Genomic DNA, 21,051 nt, shown 5'->3' with positions numbered 1-21,051 from the left:
ATTTTGTGCCTCTGTGCAAGTGTTTCACACCACATCCAAGGCAGAAAATACACTTTGGAAGTAATACTGAGATGCAATGTCAATCTCCAAGCCTCCTACATTCAAAGCTACCTCAAGGTTCCCAAGAAGTATGCACAGTTGTGGGTTTTTTCCTCCCCCTTCATGTAGTTGCCCGCTTTTAGAGCCAGCAGTATCTTTTTTCAGCCTGTGCTGACCTGAGAAACAATCAGGGACCCATAATGCTACAAACATAAGGTATTTGATAAGAAAACTCTTGTGCAAAGCTATGTGATCCCCTCCCAAATCCACCTCTCGTTCAAGTGAGTTGAATTCTTTCCACCAGCTCCAGTGGGAGTTGGACGGGGACCTAAAATAACGCCGCAGATAAGGATCTTACTGTAACTTTTGACTACAGTCAATCTCACATTGTGCAAGTCAATGCTATTGAGCTTAAATATCAACGTCATCCAAAGGCAGGGAGAAATACTTCTGGCAGAGCCAGAGTGTACAGTCAGAAATGTTAAAATGGGAAAAACAAAAATACCACTTTCCTCCAAGGAAAATAGATCTTGAGAAGGTAGGTACACAATCTACCGGGCTGAAATCACACTTGCAACAGAAAGTACCACTTGAAAAGAAGATGACTGGAACATAATGTGTATACACAAACACATGCTAGACCACATGAGAAAAGTCAGCTAGCATTCTAGTCCAAAAACTTATACTAAAAAATGTATACTCTGAAGGCAGGGAAATGCAAAGGGTGAACACCTCTTGTAATGCTGGATTCCCTTTGGAAACATTCCTCTACATCATCCCCTAGGGTGGGAGGCACGGACCTGCCATCATCACAGAGGCCAAAAAAAGCATTTCTGCACACTACCGCCGAGGCTCCAGTGCCTGGAAGTTGATAACATGTCACCAAAATTTCCATTACCAGGAGGGAGCAAAAATAAAGCAAGGAAATGGAAGGTGTATGATCCTGTTTTTCTCCCCTTCTTTCTTTAATATCCCTAAACTAACAAAAATCCCTATCCTGGGCCTTATGAATAAAGCCACTCTCCCCATGCCTGGGGTGAGGTGCAGAGACCTTCCATGGGGAAAACCATCCGACTTTGCAAGCCCGGGGAAATGACCCCAACCATTGCCAACAGGGAGAGAGCACATGCACACAAAAAGCAAGGAGAGAGTACAAGATGTTTCAACTGAAGTTTTATCCACACCAGTTGAAAAATCTTCCTACAGAAAGCTGAAAAAGATTTCCAAGGAGTCAGTGTAAGACTCTGGGCTGTATTTTGTTACATCCATCGCCTCGAAGCCCTACACACATCCAGGTCTCTGAGTGCCAGGCCCTCTTCTAATTCCACCAGGAATAAGGAGTCCCTGCCCCAGGAGCCTGCAATTTGATTTAAGACAAGATAAAAAAAAAAGACGTTTTGACAAACAGACAGATGGACTGGGGGAGGAAGAACGAGAGGGACATGTGGTTACCCACAACTGGCAGGTTGCTTTCTTTTCTCTTTTTCTCTTTTTTTTTTAATAAAAATAAATATCAGTAATCCCCACTGGCCACCTGCCTAGCTTTTATATATTTAATTAAGAAGGATTTGGGTGATGGCAAACTGGTCAAAAGTTTAGCCAATTTGGGGGAGGATGGCCAAGGGGGGGCAAACAATGCTAAGGGCTACATCTAGCCGCAGGACCCAGAGAAAAGTCAATATTCCAGTCGCTGCCTGGTCCTTCCCGATTTCTCCAATGCCAAACTCTCCCTTTGCAACATAATCCACAAAAACTCCGAGGAGGAAAGGAAGAAGGGCAGTTCATACTTAAGAGAGCTGGTCTGGACCAGTTCCTGAAAGCCAGTGACCTCACCGATCCTCAGTACAGTTTGTCTTTATAACGATAAGACTGGAATTGTATTCATGTTTAACAAAATCATTTGAATCCACAATGATGTCCCTTTAGCAGAGAGAGAAAGAAAAGGGGGGAGGGGGAGGGGAATTTAGCTGAATTAGTAGAGAATCCCAAGCACTGTCTTCTCTTCCTACCCCCCAACGCTGTCACCTTGTAAGACAGAAAGTCCATTAAGAGACAAAAATAGAGTATCCTTAGCGTGGGAAAACATTTATCCAAGTTTTAATTTATTTTCAAATCAGCATTTAAACGATCACATCTTACATCATTTCCTTTTATGAGCCTGTAGTTAGACAATACACATCATTTACATGCAGTTTTGGAAGGCTGCAACATAAATCAACAAAAGAAGCCTTCACTATGCATTAACTATTACAAGGCTCTTAGAAAGCTACACTAGCCTGAGTTGAGGGCAATTAGGAGTATCATCCCTAATTCTCATCTTTCTCAGAACTTGCATGAAAACATCCTTCCCCCCAGTCATTGCTGCTACAAGAGAATTACGATGTCTATCTGTGAGACGTAACAGAGCGCTCACAACAGCTATTTTAAAGTGTTAGCTGTCTTTAAAAACACATACACACCCCCAAAAAAAAGCAAAGAGAAAGTGACTGAACAATTTAACACAGTTCAGTCTCAAGAGCAAAATTAATAAGTCTTCTGCCTCTATGAACAATAATATGGTAGAGATTTTAAAATGTGTAAAATATTAACCAGTGCCTTTAGTTCACAGGTCATTTTTGCATTTTTAAAAAAAAAAAAAAAGGGAAGCAAACACCCAGTTCGAATCTTATCTTGAGGCAAATTTTGGAGTGTTTTCATTTTGTGTGAGCCAAACTTCAAATTAAGCTTACTACTGGATGTGAAAAACTAATAACTGCAGCAATGCTAAAAATGCTTCTCCGCTATTTGCAAAAGATCAAAAAAAGTCCTTAAGGCAGCTAATAGTTTGGTAAGCGGGCTACAAGTTCCAGTTGCACCGAAGTGCCCTGCTAAAGCTGGGTTGATTGGGGAGGCACAGCCATCCCACAAGACAGGAGCATGCACAAAAAGCACCATTACGGGCTGACACCGTTTTTCTGCTGAATTCTGTGCTATTCACGTCATCCCTCGCTTGCACCTCACTTGTTAAAGGCCGTACATTGCTACTCCTTCACTTAAAAGAGGGCTTAGGGGTGCTGAGGCGCAGGTGGGGGTGCTCCCCTGCCAGCTCTGCCTGCTGCAGGCGGGCAGGGCGCAGCTCCGGACAAGCCCGCACATGTCTCTCTCTCGGCTCCCATCAGCTGATACCAACCTGTTGAAGGGAAATTTCTCTCTCTCAACTCCGGCAGAGGCGTGGGGCTCCTTAAAAGTGATAAACTACAGATTCACGGGGTTCTGCGGCCCGGCAGGTCAGAGGGAACTCTGCTGCTCTACTTGGCAACGTTTAACCCTTTGTTTCTAACTTCCAAGCCAGGCAACGTGTAAAAGCATCCCTCTTTCTTTCTGTTCCATCATTCTCAGATTTTGAACTAACTACTAGGGCAAACAACTGCCAGGCCGGCCTTTCATTCCCCAGGGTTTCAGATGAGCAGCAGAGGAGCTCTGCTTTGCCCCGGGATGAGCGAGCCACCCCCGCTGCTGCCCCTTCCCCTGCACTGGGCAGAGACTTCCCAAAAACACCCCGTTTCTTTTAGGCACCCCGCGATGGGGAACCCCCGGCTCATTTCCCACACCCCCCCCCCAATTCACCGCTGTGTAACAAGCTCCTCTTGAAACGCAAGGCTCCTTCACGCAGGAGAGGCGTAAGTGAGGTTGTGAAGATGAAAATAATGTAAACTTTATGGACTTTAAGCGGAGCAGCTGAAAACTCAGTATTTTATAATAGCCTGTGTCCCAGGCCCACAGTACAGGCCACATCAGCCAACCCATTTAACGGCATAAAATCCCAGGAGGATCCACACTGCTCCGTGACGGGGAGTAACTCCGTCGGCATTTAGGTGCCAAACAACCAAGGGCTGCCCTCGTATTTCATGTGTGTATATATATCTACATACGTCTCTATATACGCTTATATATAGCTAAATAAATAGCTACGGTAGAACTACCTATAGAAATATTGGTAGCTAGATAGATCTAAGCCATTTCCAGCAAGCTCTGCTAAGGCAAAGAGGAGAAAATCAGGACAATTTTCTGCTTTTCAACAGGTCGGCGCAGCCTCCTTCCCACTGCTGGAGAGGAGACTCCCAGGCAAGCCTAACGGCCTTCAGTCAGTATCATCGCCGGGGTGTATGAGCTAGACAAAGAGATAACGTCATGCCCTCTCCCGCTCCCTCAGTCCTCCCCGCAGTGGCAGGTAGCCAGCCAATCCCGCTCCCCGCGCCCGGGTGACATCATCGCTGATGCCGATACACAAATGTGGAAGTACATCAAAGTAGCGCTGCCCCAGAGATCTCGGGACGCGGCTCATCAAAGACAACCGACCTGCCACCAGTCCCTTGGGATGACAGACCCGTTAAAAGGGAAATAAAACCATTTGGGAAGAGGGATTTCGAGGAGGGGTTGCTGGGTAAGAGGAAAGGGGAAGGCAACAAGCAAACACAGCACAACCACGTTTTTTCCTCGGTTATGCAGTTCCTCCAAAAGCCCTCAAAACATACACACACAGTTTCTTCTTGGAGTGTCCGTGGAGCATTTTGCCTAACAAAACAGCAGCTGAAGAAAAGTTAAATACTATTGCACTGCTATTGCACTGATTTTTTTTTTTTTTTTATCATAACTGCATTCTTTTAAGAAGAAAGCCGAGGTTTAATCACAGCAAGGAAGTTTTTTTGGTTTGGTATTTTTTGTTTATGTACAACCCTGTTAGGTGTCCACGTTTTAACACTATGTAGACAAAGGTGGACAAACGCCTAAGAAGTAGCAGTGCCCATCCAAACGTGCGTAACTGTCAAGCCACTACTGTCTGACAAGCTCCATAGCAAAGCAGTATTTACCTATTTCCTTTATGCCTGGCACCCAAACCACCATGCCCCCAGTTACTAGGTGACAGGAAACATTGCCACCGTTGTCTAACGAGTGAGGAAGGGCAGGGAAATCTCATCAGATGCACACTAAAACCAGTGCCCTGACAGAAACCGCCCGCTGCTCCCCCCGTTATCAGTGACACCAATGCCCTTAAACCTCAGGTGTCCATTCACTTTTCCACGTCAATAAATGCATGCGCTGAGTTTCATTGCTAATGTTAACTATTCCAGGAGACTCCAAGCATACCAAAGGAAAATGAAATTAAAAATTTCTATTCTCAAGACTGTTAAACCAACAAGGACTTTGCTCATTAAGTCAAAGCATTAACAAGTAAGCCGAGAAACAATGCACCAAATTGCAATAATTAACAGGAGAGTTTCAAGTCGCACATTCACGCCCTACAATTTATTTTTTTTTTTTGTAAGAATGGTTCAGGTGATGCAAGCTCTGGGAGCAGGATTACAGAAAAAAAAATCAATGGTGTCATTTAATTTGTCAGAAAAAACTTTAATGGTCAAGGTAATGTCAAAGTGCAGCTTCTCACCCATCTCCCCTGTCTCCCCTGGCCTTTTGAGCCACATTCTTTTTCCCAGCAGCAGCAGCCTGGTTATTCCACTTCCAACCTTAAAATGCAACTTGCACGCTGCACAGACAGACTACTTCCCCATCAGGAAGGCTGAGGTTCACGCCCTCAAAACAAACTGACATGTGTTTCGTTTGCAGAAGAGGCACCAAAGTGCTTTATTTAGTCACTGGAGCTGCAAGCAGCAGTATCTTGCCATCAGGGAAACTTACCAATGATACTCCCTTGTTTATAAGCAAAAAAGGGAAAAAAAAAAAACCAAAACCCCAAGCAGCTAGGCATACTCGGCTACTTTTGGTTATCGCTCCTTCCCCTCTGCAAATGTACCATTTCTACACAATATAAGAGACCAGAGCCTCCCGTCTTTAGCCAAGTATTAAGACTGTGTGAATAATTAGTCATCCTGGTACCTAGCACTCACTGCAAAGTCATGCAATCTCGAGATTTGTTTGTTCCACTGACTGCACCGTGGAGGGGGAAAAAAAAAAAAAGTAGGCTAGTTTCACACCCACATGGGCACTCTCCGATTTCTATTTTTTGAAGTCATACACTTGTCAAACAGGTTATTCTGGGAATTCTGATTTTCACAAAATAAGATCCCTGCTTCGATCGCTTATTATTGTCACTCTGCCCCCCCCCCCCCATCGTTGCACAGCACAGCGGGATCGGATGCGGCACCATTCACCCCCGACTCGACAGCTTCAGCACTTTGAAGGTTCTCCAACAAGGAAACCGGGTGACAATTTTAATGAAGGCCAATGCCTTTGTCTAAAGTCACCGCAGCAGCAGCAACTTCCATGAGGACGTCCAGCAGCAATTTTGAATAAGCCCGTGGACCTATTTGTACAGCACGGACACGCTCTGACACTGTCCACTCGGTTTGGTCATTTCTCTGGGGGGATGTAGGAGGGGAAAAGGACAATAAAGGACTATTTCATCATTTCAGATGGGTACTTGGGAGAGTAACGAGAGCCCCTTTGGAAAAGCAGAAGCCAAGAGGCTGACAAACTTGTCATGGGCAGAAACAATGACAAGGACAACATTTTTATCATCCCTAACTGTTCCGCTTGCCACAGCGGGTGGCTCGCCATCAGCCGTGTGCTCAGCCCGGCAGAGACACCGGGTACCCTCTAGAAAAATGACAATAATAAAAGGAGAAGAAATTCTGCCACAAACCTTGTAGACTTGCCCGTACGTGCCATTGCCAACCACTTCCACCAGCTCAAAAATCCCAGCGGGGTCCTGGGGGGGGGGGGGAGGGGCGAAAGGGGCGGGGGGGGGGGAGAAGAAAAGCGGGGTTACATTTTTGTCAGGCGATGGCTGCTGGCAGAGCCCAGCGAGCGAGCCCGGCTGCTGGCGGCGTGCAGCTGTTGCGCCCTGTTTTTCCACGCACATGCCAATACATGCAAACAAAGGAAAAGCAGCCCAGGGCCGCGCTCCCCCCGCCCGCCCCCGCCGGGCTCCCCCCACGCGGCCGCCGGCCCCCCGCGCCCCGGCCCCGGCTCCGGCTCCAGCCCCGGCCCCGGCCCCGGCCCGGCCGCTCCCACCGCCGCCGGCCCGGCAGCCCCGGCAGGGGCGCGCCGGCCCCCGAGCCGCTGGCCCTTGGGGGGACCCCCGCCCAGCCGCCCCGGCCCCCCGCCCTGGCACTCACCCGCAAGGAGGAAAGGTCGATATCCACCAGACTTTTTGCAGGAGAATCGTTCGCCATTTTCCTGTCTCTTTTTTTTTTTTTCCTCCTTTTTTTTCTTCTCTGTTAAATAATAGCGAGGCCGCCCCCCCCTCCCCGAAGCAGCTGTGGATTGCACGGAGCTCCTCTCCTCCCTTCCGCCCTTCCCTTCTTCACTCCAGCCCCGCCGGGTTGAAACTCTTCAGCATTGGGAGGGGTTGGCGGGGGGGGATGATGGATAGATAGATGGATGGATGGTGGGAGGAGGAGGGGGGAGAGGGAGGTGAAGGAAGGAGGAAAGAGAGGGGGTGCTGCGGTCCGTCTGTCTCCCCGCGGTGCGGGGCTGGATCCCCCCCCCCCCCGAGGCGGGCGGCGATGCCCTGGCCGGCCGGTCGGTGGGTGGGTCGGTGGGTGGGTCGGTGGGTGCCCGCGCGTCCCCGGCGGCAGCGGGCTCACACCATGTCGCGGCGGCGGCGGCAGGAGCGGCGCCGGGGCCGGCAGCCTCTGGCAGCCTCGCGGTGCGCCCCGCGCCCGGGCATGGCACGGCTCGGCACGGCTCGGCCCGGCCCGGCCGGCGGCGGGGCGGCGCTCACGCCGGGAGCCGGCAGCGGCAGCCGCGGCCCCGCTCTCGCATGGGGGGCTCACGCCCAGCGCCGCGGCGGAGCCCCCGCCGCCTCCGAGCCCTCCCCGCGGCGCTGCCCTCGCATGAAACGGCGCCGGGCACCGGCGGGCAGGGGCTGCGCGTCCCGGCGGCGGCGGGGCACGGGTGCGGGGCTGGAGCGGGGTGCTGCGAGCCAGACAAAGATAGCCGGGGAGGAGGAGGAGGAGGAGGAGAAGGAGGAGGAGAAAAGGGATACAAAATACACTGCGAGCGGGGAGAGGGAGAGAGAAAACAGCTCCCCCTTCCCTTCTCCAACAGGAAAAACCGGCGGAAACGCGCCCTCACCAAAGCACTGCTGGGTAAACTCGCGTGGAGAGAAAGAGGGAGGACGGGGAGGGGACCGGCCCCGACAGCCCTGCCCGCCCCGCCGCCGCTGCCCGCCCCCCAATAATAGCCCCGCCGGGGCGGGGGCCCCGCCGCGAGTAACGCCCGGGCCTGGCGGGGAGGCCCACGCGTGTCCGCGGCAGGGTTGTGGAGCTGTGCGACTGAACGGGGCGGGCTCTGCCGCGCCGCCTGCTGCGGGCAGCTCACCCTGCCTCTGCCCCGCGGCGTGGGCAAGGAGAGGGCCCGTGTGCGGGGCGCTGCCAGTCGCCCTGCTGCCCCCGCCGCGCCTTTGGGGGGACAGCGCGGTCAGAGTTGGACTGTCGCCACCGGTATTGCGAGGCACTCCTTGGAAATCATCATGAAAAAAGGCACAAGAGGGTGGTCGGCGCTACCCCACAGCCCGTGGGGTGGGTGATGGTGGTCTTATTTTCCTTTTCTGTCTCCTGTGAGATAACCAGCAAAATCTCTCGTTTTCCTTTTTCCCCCGCAGAGACCCCAGGCCCACAGGGAAAACGTTGCAGCCCCACCAGAGACCTCTGCAGAAACAGAGACAAATCCTGGCCTCCAGAACCAGATCCAACACCTGTAAGATGGCATTTTAACACATCATTTACTGACAGCCAGAACTATCTCAGGCCCCGTTCCCGCCCAGAAGCATCCTCCAGCAGAATCCGAATCGTGGAAAAATCTCATTAACCTCTTTCGAGCTAGTCACATCAGGCGGTTGCACACAGGTGTAAACCTTGGCAGGATTTGTCTCTCATTGAAGTTCTTTATCGCACTGGTACGGCAAAAATGTTACCTGCTTGCAAGAGGTCGAGTTACGTTTCCTGTGGGAACCAAGGTTTTCCTGTCTCTTCTACTATAACCACAAAATTACATATACATAGCTATAAGTATCACAGAAACATACTTTTAAAACGAAACAAACCTGTTGAGCAGAAAGTGTAAGGATAAATTACCATAACAGTTTAATGGTGTACTTCATTTTCACTTAAAGTGTAGTTACAAAGAAAGGACACTCAGGCCTGGACCGGGCAACTGTTTTTCTCTGTACAGGAACCTACAGTAATAAGAAGGCAAATGATTTCCAACGGGCTTTGTGCTGGGTCCGAGTGCATGCACACAGTAGTAGGATCAAGTCTAGAGATGCGGTAAGTTTTGGAAAGCAGACTTTTCCACAAAGATACATTATCAACAGCCTGGTTTGCATTACATGGCTTATTTAACTCTGCCTTTCTATGCGTAAGAGCAGCCTTGGTAGTCAAACCCATTGCCCATGTAGCCAAGCGTCCTGTCTCCGGATGTAGCTAGTGGTGAACGGTGAGGGAAGAGCACAGGGATACTTTAACCATCCAGTGATACTTCCCTGGGGCATCTTCCCAGCTCTCTGCAGCTCAGGGATTTTTTCAGCAGCATTTGGTGTCGCCACATCTCGTACTCTCTGGTGATTTTTTTCCTTCCATTAGATTGCCCGTTTACTTTGTGGATTCATACATGCTTCTGGCTCTTACCGTGTCATCTGGCAGGGAGTTCCACAGATGAACTAGCTGTTTGTTATGTGAAGACCACCTTTGTTTGTTGGCTTTGAACCAACATCTGCTAGTGTGCAAGAACACCCTGCTGGTTCTTGTGTTGGAAGAGACAACAATCATTTCCCATTCATTTTCTCCATTGCATTCATTTTTTATAGACTTCTGTTGTGTTCCCCCTCAGTTTGCACCAGCTAACAAGTTCTGGTCTTTTTAGTGATACCACAAATCAGAGCCATTCTGTACTTGCCCTTCATTGAACCATTTCTGCTTCTAATGCCCTCTTTTTCAAGACAGGGGAGTGGTTTTCTGTATCATGTTCATAGTGGGTTCCCCATGCAGCATCATGGTGATGTCCTGGTTTCCAGTCCTCTCCTGATACTCCCTTTTTTCACTGTTGTTGAGTATGAAAATGACATTTCTGTGGAACATGTCTATTATAATTCCACAATCCCTTTCCATAGTGGTAATACTACCTCAGAGACTGTTGCTGTGTACTTCTGGATGCCACAAAGATTTTCAAGCCCAAACTCTGAACTGTAGGTTTTCCAAACCCAGTAGCTAACACCTTTCTTGTGTCCCTGAAAAACACAGCCCGAGTTTTTTAGAGCTGAGGCTCTGAACCCAAATACACATTTTCACCATTATAGCTCTGATGTCACTCCACCATAGTGTCCCCTCTCTATTTTGAGCTTATATTTTATTGTAGTGAGTTTTTTTCTTTGGTTTGTTTTAATATTATACCAGAAGAACTCTAAAGAAGCAAAGGTGCTAACGACAAGATTATGAATCCTTGAAGATTGCTGCATCCCCTAACTTTAAGGAAAAAAATAATTCTCATAAAGCAGTAAATGCCACAGGAGAGCTTCCCGGTCATTCCCGGGGTGAAGCACCACACCGTCTCACCTTCCTTTTCCTTCCTACACAAGCAGAGGGATGAAAGGATTGCTTTCTTGAGGAAGAAGTCTCTCTGGCTGCGGCCAAAACCACTCTGTTCACATGTTCATCATGCCCTTCACCAGCACAGTCTACTTGCCCAGTTTGGAAAGTCTAAAGGTTAAAAGACCAAACCTAAAACCACTGGAAAGAAGATGAGCGGTCTGTTTTAACTCTTCCTCACAGAGTGAAACCAGCACCCCTGAAGGCGACAGACGGCCATTGAAAATCATAATGCAGATGAAATGCAAGGAAAGGCAATTTCAGCCCCATTTACAGTCACCCCACACACAGAGCAGTAAATGACTGTGTCTTCTAATGACAAACTACGTGCAAGCATCAAAAATTCTGAGTCAGCTCCGTCTGTTCGGGAACAAAGCAGGAGAAAGCTGTGGGGCCAGTGTGGTGCTTTCTGTCACCCTCAGACACACACAGTTGCACCCGTTCCTGCTCGCTGTGCTCGCAGCGGCGAAGGGAACAGAGGAGCTCTAGTTTCCTCAGCAGTTTCAGCATCCCTGAAAGAGGGAGGCTGAGCCTCCCTTTCTCCAGCCATTTGTTCCTGTCCTCTGGAAGGTCATCCCTTGTGTCAGTGTAAGCGTTCGTACAGCTGTGCATTGAGCTAGGGCTCATTGCAAAGCTAGCCCAGGAAAAGAAAAGAATTTTTAATGTTACTATTGATCAGTTCCCCGGGCTGGTTCATCGCATGCCTGCTTGAGCAGTTGTGTTGAACAGAGCTGGGGAGGCAGGAGGCGTGCAGGGGAGGAAGTGTAACCATAGCATTGCCTCTTGGTGGTACCTGTGGCTTAAGCCAATTTCAACTCTCGGTGGATACATAGGGGTAGAACTAGAGAAACTTCCTTCCTTACGGGAAGAGGCACCATGGGAGTAGTGGGAACCCAACATTTATGTTCTAGCCACAAAAGAAATTCCTTGCCCTTTCCCCCTTCCCCCCCCAGTTCTTTGAAATTGTCTTTGTTTTATTCTTTTCCGCATTTAATACACTGGGGCCCTAATCACTGACCAGAGATGTAGAGGTCATTGACTGCACTAACTTTTTAAGAGCTTAATCATCAACGGTATTCAAGGAGATGAGTAAAGAGACAGGAAGTTCTGAATTTTCATTTTGTTTCTCCTACTGATTCATCCCGTAGCCTTGGGGCATCTCATTTCCTGCCTCTGCTCCGTTCCCTATGTGGAAAATGGGAGTGATTTTGACCTCCTCGATAGCGTGAAGTGGTAGACATGTGCCCCATTGTTGTGTCTAGGGAAACGGTTCTTGCCTTGGCCAGGCAAGTCCATGAGGGAGGCTCAGGCTAGGGTGAGGAATACCAGAGCACAGAGGGGCGAGTGGCTGACTAAGGTTTTGCACAGTCCAGCTCTCCCGGTGCAAGTGGACTCCCAAGACCGGAAGGAGGTTGGGAGGCCTTAAAGACTGCCTGTTCTCATGCTGGTGAGTTCTCCTAGTGCTGGTGATTACAACATATACTGGGAGTAGATCCTATACATAAGAATGCCACGCAATCAGCCTTCCTCCAGCTTACGCTCCTCTCCTCCTCTGCTGCTTTCACCACCGCTATCATCTCACACCTTCACGTGAGGGCTGCTCTGCGTGAGCGCTGCCGGCACACCCAGGTTCTTATATGCTGCATCTGGATGTTGTATAGATGGATGTGTTCCCACAGCTCTGGTTGCCCAGTTGTGCACACACTGCTGTGGGTGACATCCTGCTGCTTCCCCCCTCCCCAGGATACTGCACTGCCTCCCAGACCGATGGGTTACCCTCACCCTGGCACGCAGGCAAGGCTCAGGCGTGTAGTTTGACCCGAAGCACGCGTAGCTGTTGCTGTAGGTGACACCGAGTTGCGCAGGACCCAAAAGGAGCAGCTTTCCACCAGCTGTACGCTTTGAAGCCATCACTGTCCACTCCCTGGCTTCCTCTGCTAGCAGATCAGGGAGTGGATTGAAAGGACTTCTGAAACACAGGGGCTGCCTAAATATAGCGCGGGAAGAGTGGCAGAGGCAGAGCACTTCCCACCGCTGCTCGGTACCGGGTGGGAAGACACAGTACTCCCAGCACTGTCAGCACTTTAGAGGTGCCCACCTTCCCCCATCCCCTGCCAGGCTCCGCAGCTGTGCCAGTACAGCTCCCGTGCATTGTGGTCAGGTAGCTGGGCTGATCTTTGCAAAAAAAAAGAAAACACTTCTTTTCTTTGTTTTTTCTGCAGGCTTTGCTTTACCTCTTATTAATGCCCTGCTTTGAAGGAGTGATGGGCCGTAATGTGAGAGCAGGAATTCCTCAAGTTGTTACTGCGCAGAGATCTAGGTACCATGAAACTATGTCCTAAAAGTCATTTTGGAGTGAAAGAGTTACCTCAAATGGCACTGCAGTCTAGCCTAGGGGGACAAGTTGACCTTAGTCCTGTAATAATTAATATCACACGTTGCAGTACTGGAGCACCCAGCAGTTCTACCTTGATCCGGATCACAAATGAACATACAACAATGTTCTTATGAAAATAACATGATATGGTATTTATATCATCTTTATGCTTTTATACTGGATATGGTGAAGAAAGATGGTACCTGGTCCATCTAAAGCCATAGGGCATGAGAAGCCGACAGCTGAAATGTTATGAAGTTTGCCAGGACAATGTGCTCCCCGAGGAATCTGTGAACAAATCTGAACCAGCGGAGTAAAGTTCAGCAATTTGCATCACCTAGCTGGGGCATTTTGAATCTGGTTCTGAACATGCCCACACAGGATTTACATCCGTGGAGCCACAGCCTCTGCAAGGAGGCTGTTCCCATCCTTGGAAGAGAACAGGACAAGGAGGGGAGATTTCATGCTGCCACAGTCACTGACTCCACATCCCTAATTTATCTACCCAGCCTGAATTCTCAGCACAGCCCAGGATCTCACAGTTCACATCAGACTGGGAAGAGACTGTCAGTCCTGCAGCCAGGCTTAAAGCTGGCAAAAATGCATAAACCTGGCATAAAAATACTGTTGCATGCTTGGGCTAATTGAAAAGATTCAGAGTATGGTTTTGGACACTGCCCGCGCTCTAAGTTTTAACAAGCTAGCTGTTTCTGGTCTTGCTATCTATCACACAAAGCATGCAATTACTGAGTGTGGCTGGCTGTCACAGGCTATCTCTGCTTGCAGCTAAGCTGGCTTGTAGTTATCTTCCCGTGACCCAACTGTGACACTTATTTCACCTCTTATACAGGGCCCTGAGCCATATCTGTAGCAGCTGTGAGCAAACATTTTTCCTCCCCATCTGAGTCAGAACTCCTCAGAGAGTATTGTCCCTCCTCACATTTGTCTTGATGCGCCCGGGGCACTTGGGTATGCTCACCCAGAGTTTCTGAGGTCCATGCTTCGGGATGATGAGCAAGGCAGAGAGACAACCTGCTCACGCTACATTTGAGCCCTGGGATAAGAAAAGCTGTTCAACCAACGTGATGGTGGCTGTGGCTCTACAGGCATTTCTCTATGGGCAGTGCTTGTGTAAGGATCTCCCAGGCCTTCTCCACCAAGCACATGGGCATGTGTCTTGTGCTTTCCCTCCTGGTCTTTGGTTCCTGTCACAGCACTGCCCTTGTTGTTGTGCTGGTGCCTTTACTTGCAGAGCCCTGTGATCAAACAGATCAGTGTTGGAAATAACCCTTGCTTTCAGATTTGGTTTTGTTTTATCCGGCTCAGTTGTGCTCACAGCGTGGTGAAAGAGCTGAAAGGAGGAAAGTGGTGAGCGTGGAGGTCATTGGATTGCTCTTTTGTAGGCCTCCAGCTTATATAAACACAGTTCAGGTTGAGTCTGCAAGGCTACCAGGCTCTTGAGCAGATAGGTGGGGATCACTTCTCAAGAACTTCAGCCTTGTTTTGGCATGGCCCTGAACATAGTGTTGATGTGCCACATACTGAGTCAGAAATGCCACAACGACATGATGCAATGCGCTGAACCTGTATGAACTTACTCTGACAATTCAAATGTGTTCAAAAAATTCTGAAGGAGTCATTTTGTCCCAGAACATCTTCTGATAGAGCAGGTGCTGTAGACAGCTGAAAGCTGGTACAAAAAAGCATAAAGCTGGCAGAGAAATATTTCTCTATACTTGGGCTAACTGAACAAAAAGAAGATTGTTGTGTGTTTACATCTGATCCAGAGCAAGCTGATCCCAAAAAGCCCACAGATCTGGTAATAACCAACCTGTAACCATGGCCTGAGTTGGTACAGAAGCCATTGCGTTACCAGAATGAAGCCAATGCACTTCTACCAAGAGTGGGCTTCTGCAAGAAAGCTGTGAGAGCATAAATTCCCACAGTGCCCCTGGTCGAGTACAGCTGCCTTTAATCCTGCAAATTTATCCCCGTGTTGAACTTCATGCATTGTGCAAACTCCCTGTGAATTCATAAATCCTTGAGGATTGTGGCTTAAGTGAGGTAAATTATAGAAATCAAAATTAAAGTATAAAGCATATATTTTAAACAAACATTAAGGCTACTGAAGTCTGCCCTTTGAAAGCTTTCTTCTTCAGTTTCCAAGTGACTTTTCTTTGAATGTTGAAGGCATTTTCATTTGGTGTTATATTTTACAATGAGTAGGGAGAAAGGAGGGGAAAAAAGCATAGGTGAGAATAAACTGTCCTTTCAAATGAAAAATTAAAACCCCAGCACCGTTGAAGGATTTCCACAATTAATACACAGGCTTAATTGGTTTAAGTTTCCCTTTCATTTTATACAGTATGAGGCTCACAGAGGCATTAATTTCATGAAACTCTGGCTTTGTCAGTGAAGATAACTTAAAATGTTCCCTCTCCTCCCTTCCCTGGCGCCTCGTACCTGGCTTCACACCGCAGAACACTGCCCTCTCCGTGGGCAGCTCCTGTTGCCAGAACAAGGGTTTGCAGGGATGAGCCACACACCGGCTTAAAAATAACACTTGCCCAGAAGAAGTAGGGCTTTTTAGCATGAATCGGTTCTGATTTCTGGTGTGTCCCCATAGACACCTGCAGCATCATTACCGAGGAGGCCGTGACAGCAAAGAGGAGCACATGGGAGACTGAAATGGTGAAATGGCATTGGCAACTTCTTAAGTTAGCTCCGATAGCAAAGCCAAGATCTCATGGAGCTGCTGCTGACATGTCAATAGAAATGCCAGGGAAAGGTCCGTGGGAAGAGACAAAGCCTTTAGGCATCACCATGCAGCATATAATTTAACAAAAGACACCCACTGGTCATAATAGATGGTTGAAATGAAAAGTATTAGTCACCCTTGGGCTGGTGATTGACACAACGTAATCCTCCAGGTATTGTTTTTTTAAACAAAATGTTGTCATCAAAATATAGTAAAAGGTTGTTATGGGGCATTGCTGGGTTTTGATGTGAGGCAAAGTATTTTAGCTACAGTTTGGCTTGAAAGGGCATTTTCTGTCCTTTTCTTTTCTTCTAGATCTTGTTGATTTACCAGGTGGCTCTTCTGTATAATACATTTACCCTCTGTGTCCTGGTTTTAAGTAAGCCAAATATCAGGAATGCTGTGACACAGCAGTTTGGTAAAGCTCCTCATTGCTAGTGAAGAACTTCCTAAGCAATACAATGATTGTATCTTCTGAAATGTGGAGGCTTGTAGGGGTCTTCTGGTCATAACAGAAACACAGAATAAAGAGGGTCTACAGAGAGCTCTCCTCTTCAGATAAAACATGTGGGATTCACCTGTCCATTTTGCATGCTGATCACTTAAGCTTCCTTTAACAGTTGACTCAAAGAAGTAAGCACCTCCAGGGTACGGTCCATCTCATCCTGAAACAGACAGATAAAGCGGCTCAGAGGAATGGTGTCTTAGCACTGACTACGAAGAAGGCATGGTAAGTTTGGACGCTGAAGCCTGTGCTGCAGACATCTCGGGTTGGTGCGATGAATCTCGTGCAGCCAGTCAGTGCTCTTTCACGCAATGCTAGTTTTTAAGATTTTCAGCTGTGCAGGCCTGCATACTTTGGAAGCTATTTACCCATTTGACTAGCAAAGTGAAGTCAAGGGACAGACATTTAACTGCTGTGATTTAGCGTAGCTCTTCTTGTGAAACTGCACGGAAGCTCATCTGACCAAATTCTCCAATTTAAGACTGGTGTACTTACTATAAGCAGTCATCATCAGAAACAAGTATGTTGTTAGGCAGTGGTGAATAGGCAATTTGCCCTTTGCTCAATTAGCTCTGAAATGGAAAAAGCAGGAAAATTTATACAAAGAATAGAAAAACAGCACATGATTTCCCAACAGCACTTGAAAACTTTGTCTGCTGATTTGATCATTATTGTTCCCTCCTCTCAAAAGCCCAGACTGGAGCCGTTATTTGAGCTAAGTGTAAATACACAGGGACACACTGATGAGATGAAGGCGTACACCACAGGAGGAAGTCCCAGTTCAGAAGACAGCTTAAGTACTACAGGTGGTGGGACGCTAACGGCATGCAAATGCGCGCTTCTGAATAAGGGCGTTCCCCCAGCTCAGATCCTAAGTTCTTGGCACGAGCACTTTGCAGAGTTCCCCAGGACACTGCCAGATGTACTCAAGCCCTGCCCGCAGTTCCCTTTCTGATCAAGTCCTTGATTTCCTCCAGGAGAGAAAGGATGCCATTACACTAACTTCGGGATCTGAAATTCTACTCATTGAGGATGAACCATCAGCTTACCAAACTAGTTTTTCCCTTGCACTTGAATCTTGGAAAGGTTGGGGGTAAAAACCTCTGCAGCTGGAACCTTCTTGATCTCCGTGGAATATAAGGCGGAAAATAAGGGCCAATTACCTTAGAGTCAGGCATTCCAAGCATTTTGTAACAGTTAGTCACTTTCCTCTCACCACCAATATAACGTAGGATGGAAACACATTCTGATTTTTTTGATGATGAAATTTTACACTGGCAAGGTGTAAAATTATATTTAAATATCAACCTTCTCCCTGCATCACACAGCAGTTTCTAACATGTTTGCGTACTGCATTTTACAGGACAACAGCTAATATCTACACTTAATATCACTTAAATGTTATATAGTTATCTGACATCTCTGAGCACTTTAGAGGAAAAAATATTATTGTCTTTATCAAAATGCTGAGAAATTGGAGGTCACAAGTTCTTTTATGCGAGGAACTAATTTGGGATTTGGGGTACCTAACTTGAGACAAACTATTTTCATTCACACTTTGCACATCATTTTTCTTGGCAGTTGACTTTATATACTCTTTCTCAATCCTTTCTCCTTCTACAATCCCAACATCCCAAAATGTGTGCAGATCTCTAAAAGCTGTGGCTTCCCTTGAAAAAACCTGGAGCTAAGCATCTTGCCCACAGATGACTTGCCTGATGAAATCTGCAGCTATACTGCGTTTTCACAGAACCCTTGCAGCAAAATTAAGGTCAAGCTCCTAGACTGACTGTCTAAGGCACCCAGGACCACACTACAGCCCAGCACCCATACCAGCGTATTTATGCAATCTGGCTTCCTATAGCATGCGCAGGCATCATGCTGCATAGCCAAACCACCTCTGCCAAGTTTGATCAGAGTCTTCTGTCCAGATGCTGCCCAGATGCGTGCCAGCCAGTGCAAAAAGGGACAACAGTTTTATGCTATGTTGGGTCATCATATTTCAAAAGACAAAACAAGACAGGTCATGTCATCTTGCAGTGCTCTACAAGCATTTGACACTCCAGCATAGGGCCAGTCACTGCCAAGGATGTACATTACCTCCTTGCTGCTTGTTATTGCAGGCCAATGACAGTTCATGAGTAAGAAAGTTCAGTCTACAGCATGGTGAGGTGAAGATCTTCTGCCCCGGTAAGATCCTGTTAACAAATGTATGCAAAGGAATCTGGGCTAACAATTGCAAAGGAGGAATCTAAGGTATCTCCTTACTGAGACATCTTGTCCACAACTCTCCTCTGTTCACCTTAGATACGGTAGCCTGGACCGATCAAGTAGCCGGTTCCCTAGACTCCCCTGGACTCAGGGCTGAGGAGCCCAGACACACAAGGAATCTGTAGGGTTGGGTTTGGGGCTCTTGACTTTGGTCCAATGTAGTAGATGAGGTCCCATTACTCAAAGTGCCATTGAGTTGTGCTCCAAAATACTCACTCTTGGAATAAAAAAACAGGGTTCCAACCTGCCCCTAGATTGCTTGTATGAATTTTTAATCTGCAGTGCTTTGGGGTTTGTCTGTCCTTTTCAGTTGTCTGTTCAGTCCTGATTGTAGGCAAAGAGACGATCATCAAATTTGACTGCATTTTATGGTGTGTAAAAATTTACTCTAGGCAATAACAGATAGACTTCTGCATAAGTATCAGAGGTGGGAATGCCGTAAGATGTCTACAGTGTAGAAGTCCAAATTTGACCTCTTCACATCTCTCTTCACAACAGTTAGCTGAGAAAGAAAGGCACTTATGGGCATGATTAATCTCATGTAAAATAAGTCACATGAAACACTTTCTAGAAATGCCTATTTCTCTGTATTGACTTGAAAGGGAGTCTAGAAACATAACTCAGGCATAAATGGTTACACTGCAAATGTCCAGAGTTAAATGGTCCATGTCTGGACTTAACACCTTATGGAAAGACTTTTTTCCTCATCTATACCGTATCAGGTGTGCATTTATCAGCTGCTCAGGAGTATCTGCTGCAGAAGAGCTGATTTGTCCCTTCACCCAGGAGTGCCAAACACCACTCCATCAAGATGGGCGAGGGAAAACACAAGTAAGAGTAGTGGGACTTGACCACAGGACATGAGGATCAGTGAGCAGGATCACAGAATGGTTACGGCTCGAAGGTGTCTCTGCGAATTGCCTAGTCCAACCCCTGCTCAGAGCAGGGTCAGCTAGTGCAGGTTCCTCAGGACTGCCTACAGTCGGGTTTTGAGTATCTCCAAGGATGCTGACTCCACAACCCATCTGGGTGGTGACCCTTTTAGTAAAGAAGTTTGAGGTTTCTTAATGTCGAAATGGTATTTCTTGTATTTCCATTTATGCCAATTCCCTCTTGTCCTTTTACTGGGCATCATTTATAATCTTTTATCTTCTTTAGTCGCCCCATTGGGTATTCATACACATGGATCAGATCCCCCCCCCCCCCGAGGCTTCTCTTCTCCAGGCTGAACAATACCAGCTCTCTCAGCCTCTCCTCATATGTCAGATGCTCCAGTCCCTTCATCATCTTCATGGCCCTTCATTGACTTGCTGCAGTAAGTTCTTGTCTCTGTTGTATTAGGGAGCCCAGAACGGAACCCAGCACTCCTGATGTGTCTACCAGTACTAAACAGATGGGAACAATCTCCTCCCTCGACCTGCTGGCGACCCTCTTCCTAATGCAGCCCAGGGGCTGCTGGCATCATCTTGAGCTATTGCAACAGACAAGGGCAGAGGGCAGCTGCCATCGTGACTGTAATTCGCTTCCCCAGAATGCCAGAAGCATGTCTTCTAGTTAAAGAGCTACAGCCTTTAGGCAAGCCGAGTACAGCATGCTAGGGAGGATGCTTCATAGGGAAGTGAACAGGATGGCAGGTAGGGAGTTCATGAGGAGGACCACCATTCTGGTACCAGCCTTCAGTTGCTACTGAAAGAGCTATAGGTGTCATTGTCTTGTGTTTGGTGGGTGGTAAGGAAGGGGCAGCTGTTCTCCATACAAAAGAAGACTTTCCCTGTTGCTGGCAGATTTGGTTAAAAACGAGGAGGGATAAAGCATGAAGAGGGGAGAAAGTGGTGGCCAGGCACAAACAGATGTGTCTACAGGTATAGGGTCTCCAAGGGAAAGAAGCCTCTGACATTTATGCAGATGGCATTCCGTGTGGTCCTTCTTGCCTCAGAGCCACATTTATCAAGGACACTACCATGGTTATTTGCAGGTGGCTGGAGGGTCCTTTCAAGCACAGGGTCCTGCTGGAGCCATTTGGGTTGGAAGAGGCCCCCACCACCCTTGCCTGGACCATGAAGAACACACACTTACCATGCTGATGTACATGTTGTCTCCATTCTGGCTTTGAATTGATATTGTGCATGGTACTAGCAAGCCTTCAGCCTCTCTTAAAGATCTTCAGGATAGATAAAGATGGAACACTTATTCCTGGGGAGGAGATCCTCAGTGGAAAACTGCAGAATCCAAAGAATCAATGGCAGATTGATAATAATTTCTGCTCTCTGAAACACAGTCCTTTGCCCTATGAGCGTATCACAGTACATAGGGGCCGAGCTGTCCATTATCTAAAGCATAGGATTATCTAAACAAATACAGGATACAAGTAATTTTTTTGGATGTTTTGGTACAACACTCTAGCAAAACTTGTGAGAGGAGCTAGGTTTGTTGTATTACGACCTTCAGCAGGTCATTCCATCCCCCCTCGGGCCTTTATTTCCCATCTCTCTCAGAAGGGCATTGTGAAAAAGAA

General features: G+C 47.7%; 1 protein-coding gene and 1 long non-coding RNA gene across 12 annotated transcripts in view; one reads left to right on the top strand and one right to left on the bottom strand.

The window, feature by feature from the left end:
• MAP4K4 (mitogen-activated protein kinase kinase kinase kinase 4) overlaps window positions 1-8,090 on the bottom strand; it is a 168,233-nt gene extending 160,143 nt beyond the window's left edge. For 5 of the 11 annotated variants that reach the window (XM_075738309.1, XM_075738321.1, XM_075738339.1 and 2 more), the window contains exons 1-2: window positions 7,155-8,089; window positions 6,680-6,745 (exon numbers count right to left, since the gene is read on the bottom strand). In XM_075738309.1, the coding sequence (XP_075594424.1) occupies window positions 6,680-6,745; window positions 7,155-7,211 (123 nt within the window). In that variant the 5' untranslated portion in view covers window positions 7,212-8,089. Of the gene's footprint in view, window positions 1-6,679; window positions 6,746-7,154 lie in introns of all 11 variants that reach the window. The other 6 variants (XM_075738316.1, XM_075738356.1, XM_075738349.1 and 3 more) reach the window with 3 other exon arrangements.
• Window positions 7,988-11,967, top strand: LOC142598939 (uncharacterized). Its single transcript, XR_012832772.1, has 3 exons — window positions 7,988-8,129; window positions 8,645-8,739; window positions 9,624-11,967. It is a non-coding gene; the product is annotated as an uncharacterized LOC142598939 (long non-coding RNA).
• The last annotated feature ends 9,084 nt before the right edge of the window (window positions 11,968-21,051 follow it).

The sequence above is a fragment of the Balearica regulorum genome, chromosome 1 (assembly GCF_011004875.1).
Source record: "Balearica regulorum gibbericeps isolate bBalReg1 chromosome 1, bBalReg1.pri, whole genome shotgun sequence".
Classification (NCBI taxonomy): Eukaryota; Metazoa; Chordata; class Aves; order Gruiformes; family Gruidae; genus Balearica; species Balearica regulorum.
Note: the sequence above shows the minus strand (reverse complement) of the source record. Positions and strands in the feature narration are given on the sequence as shown.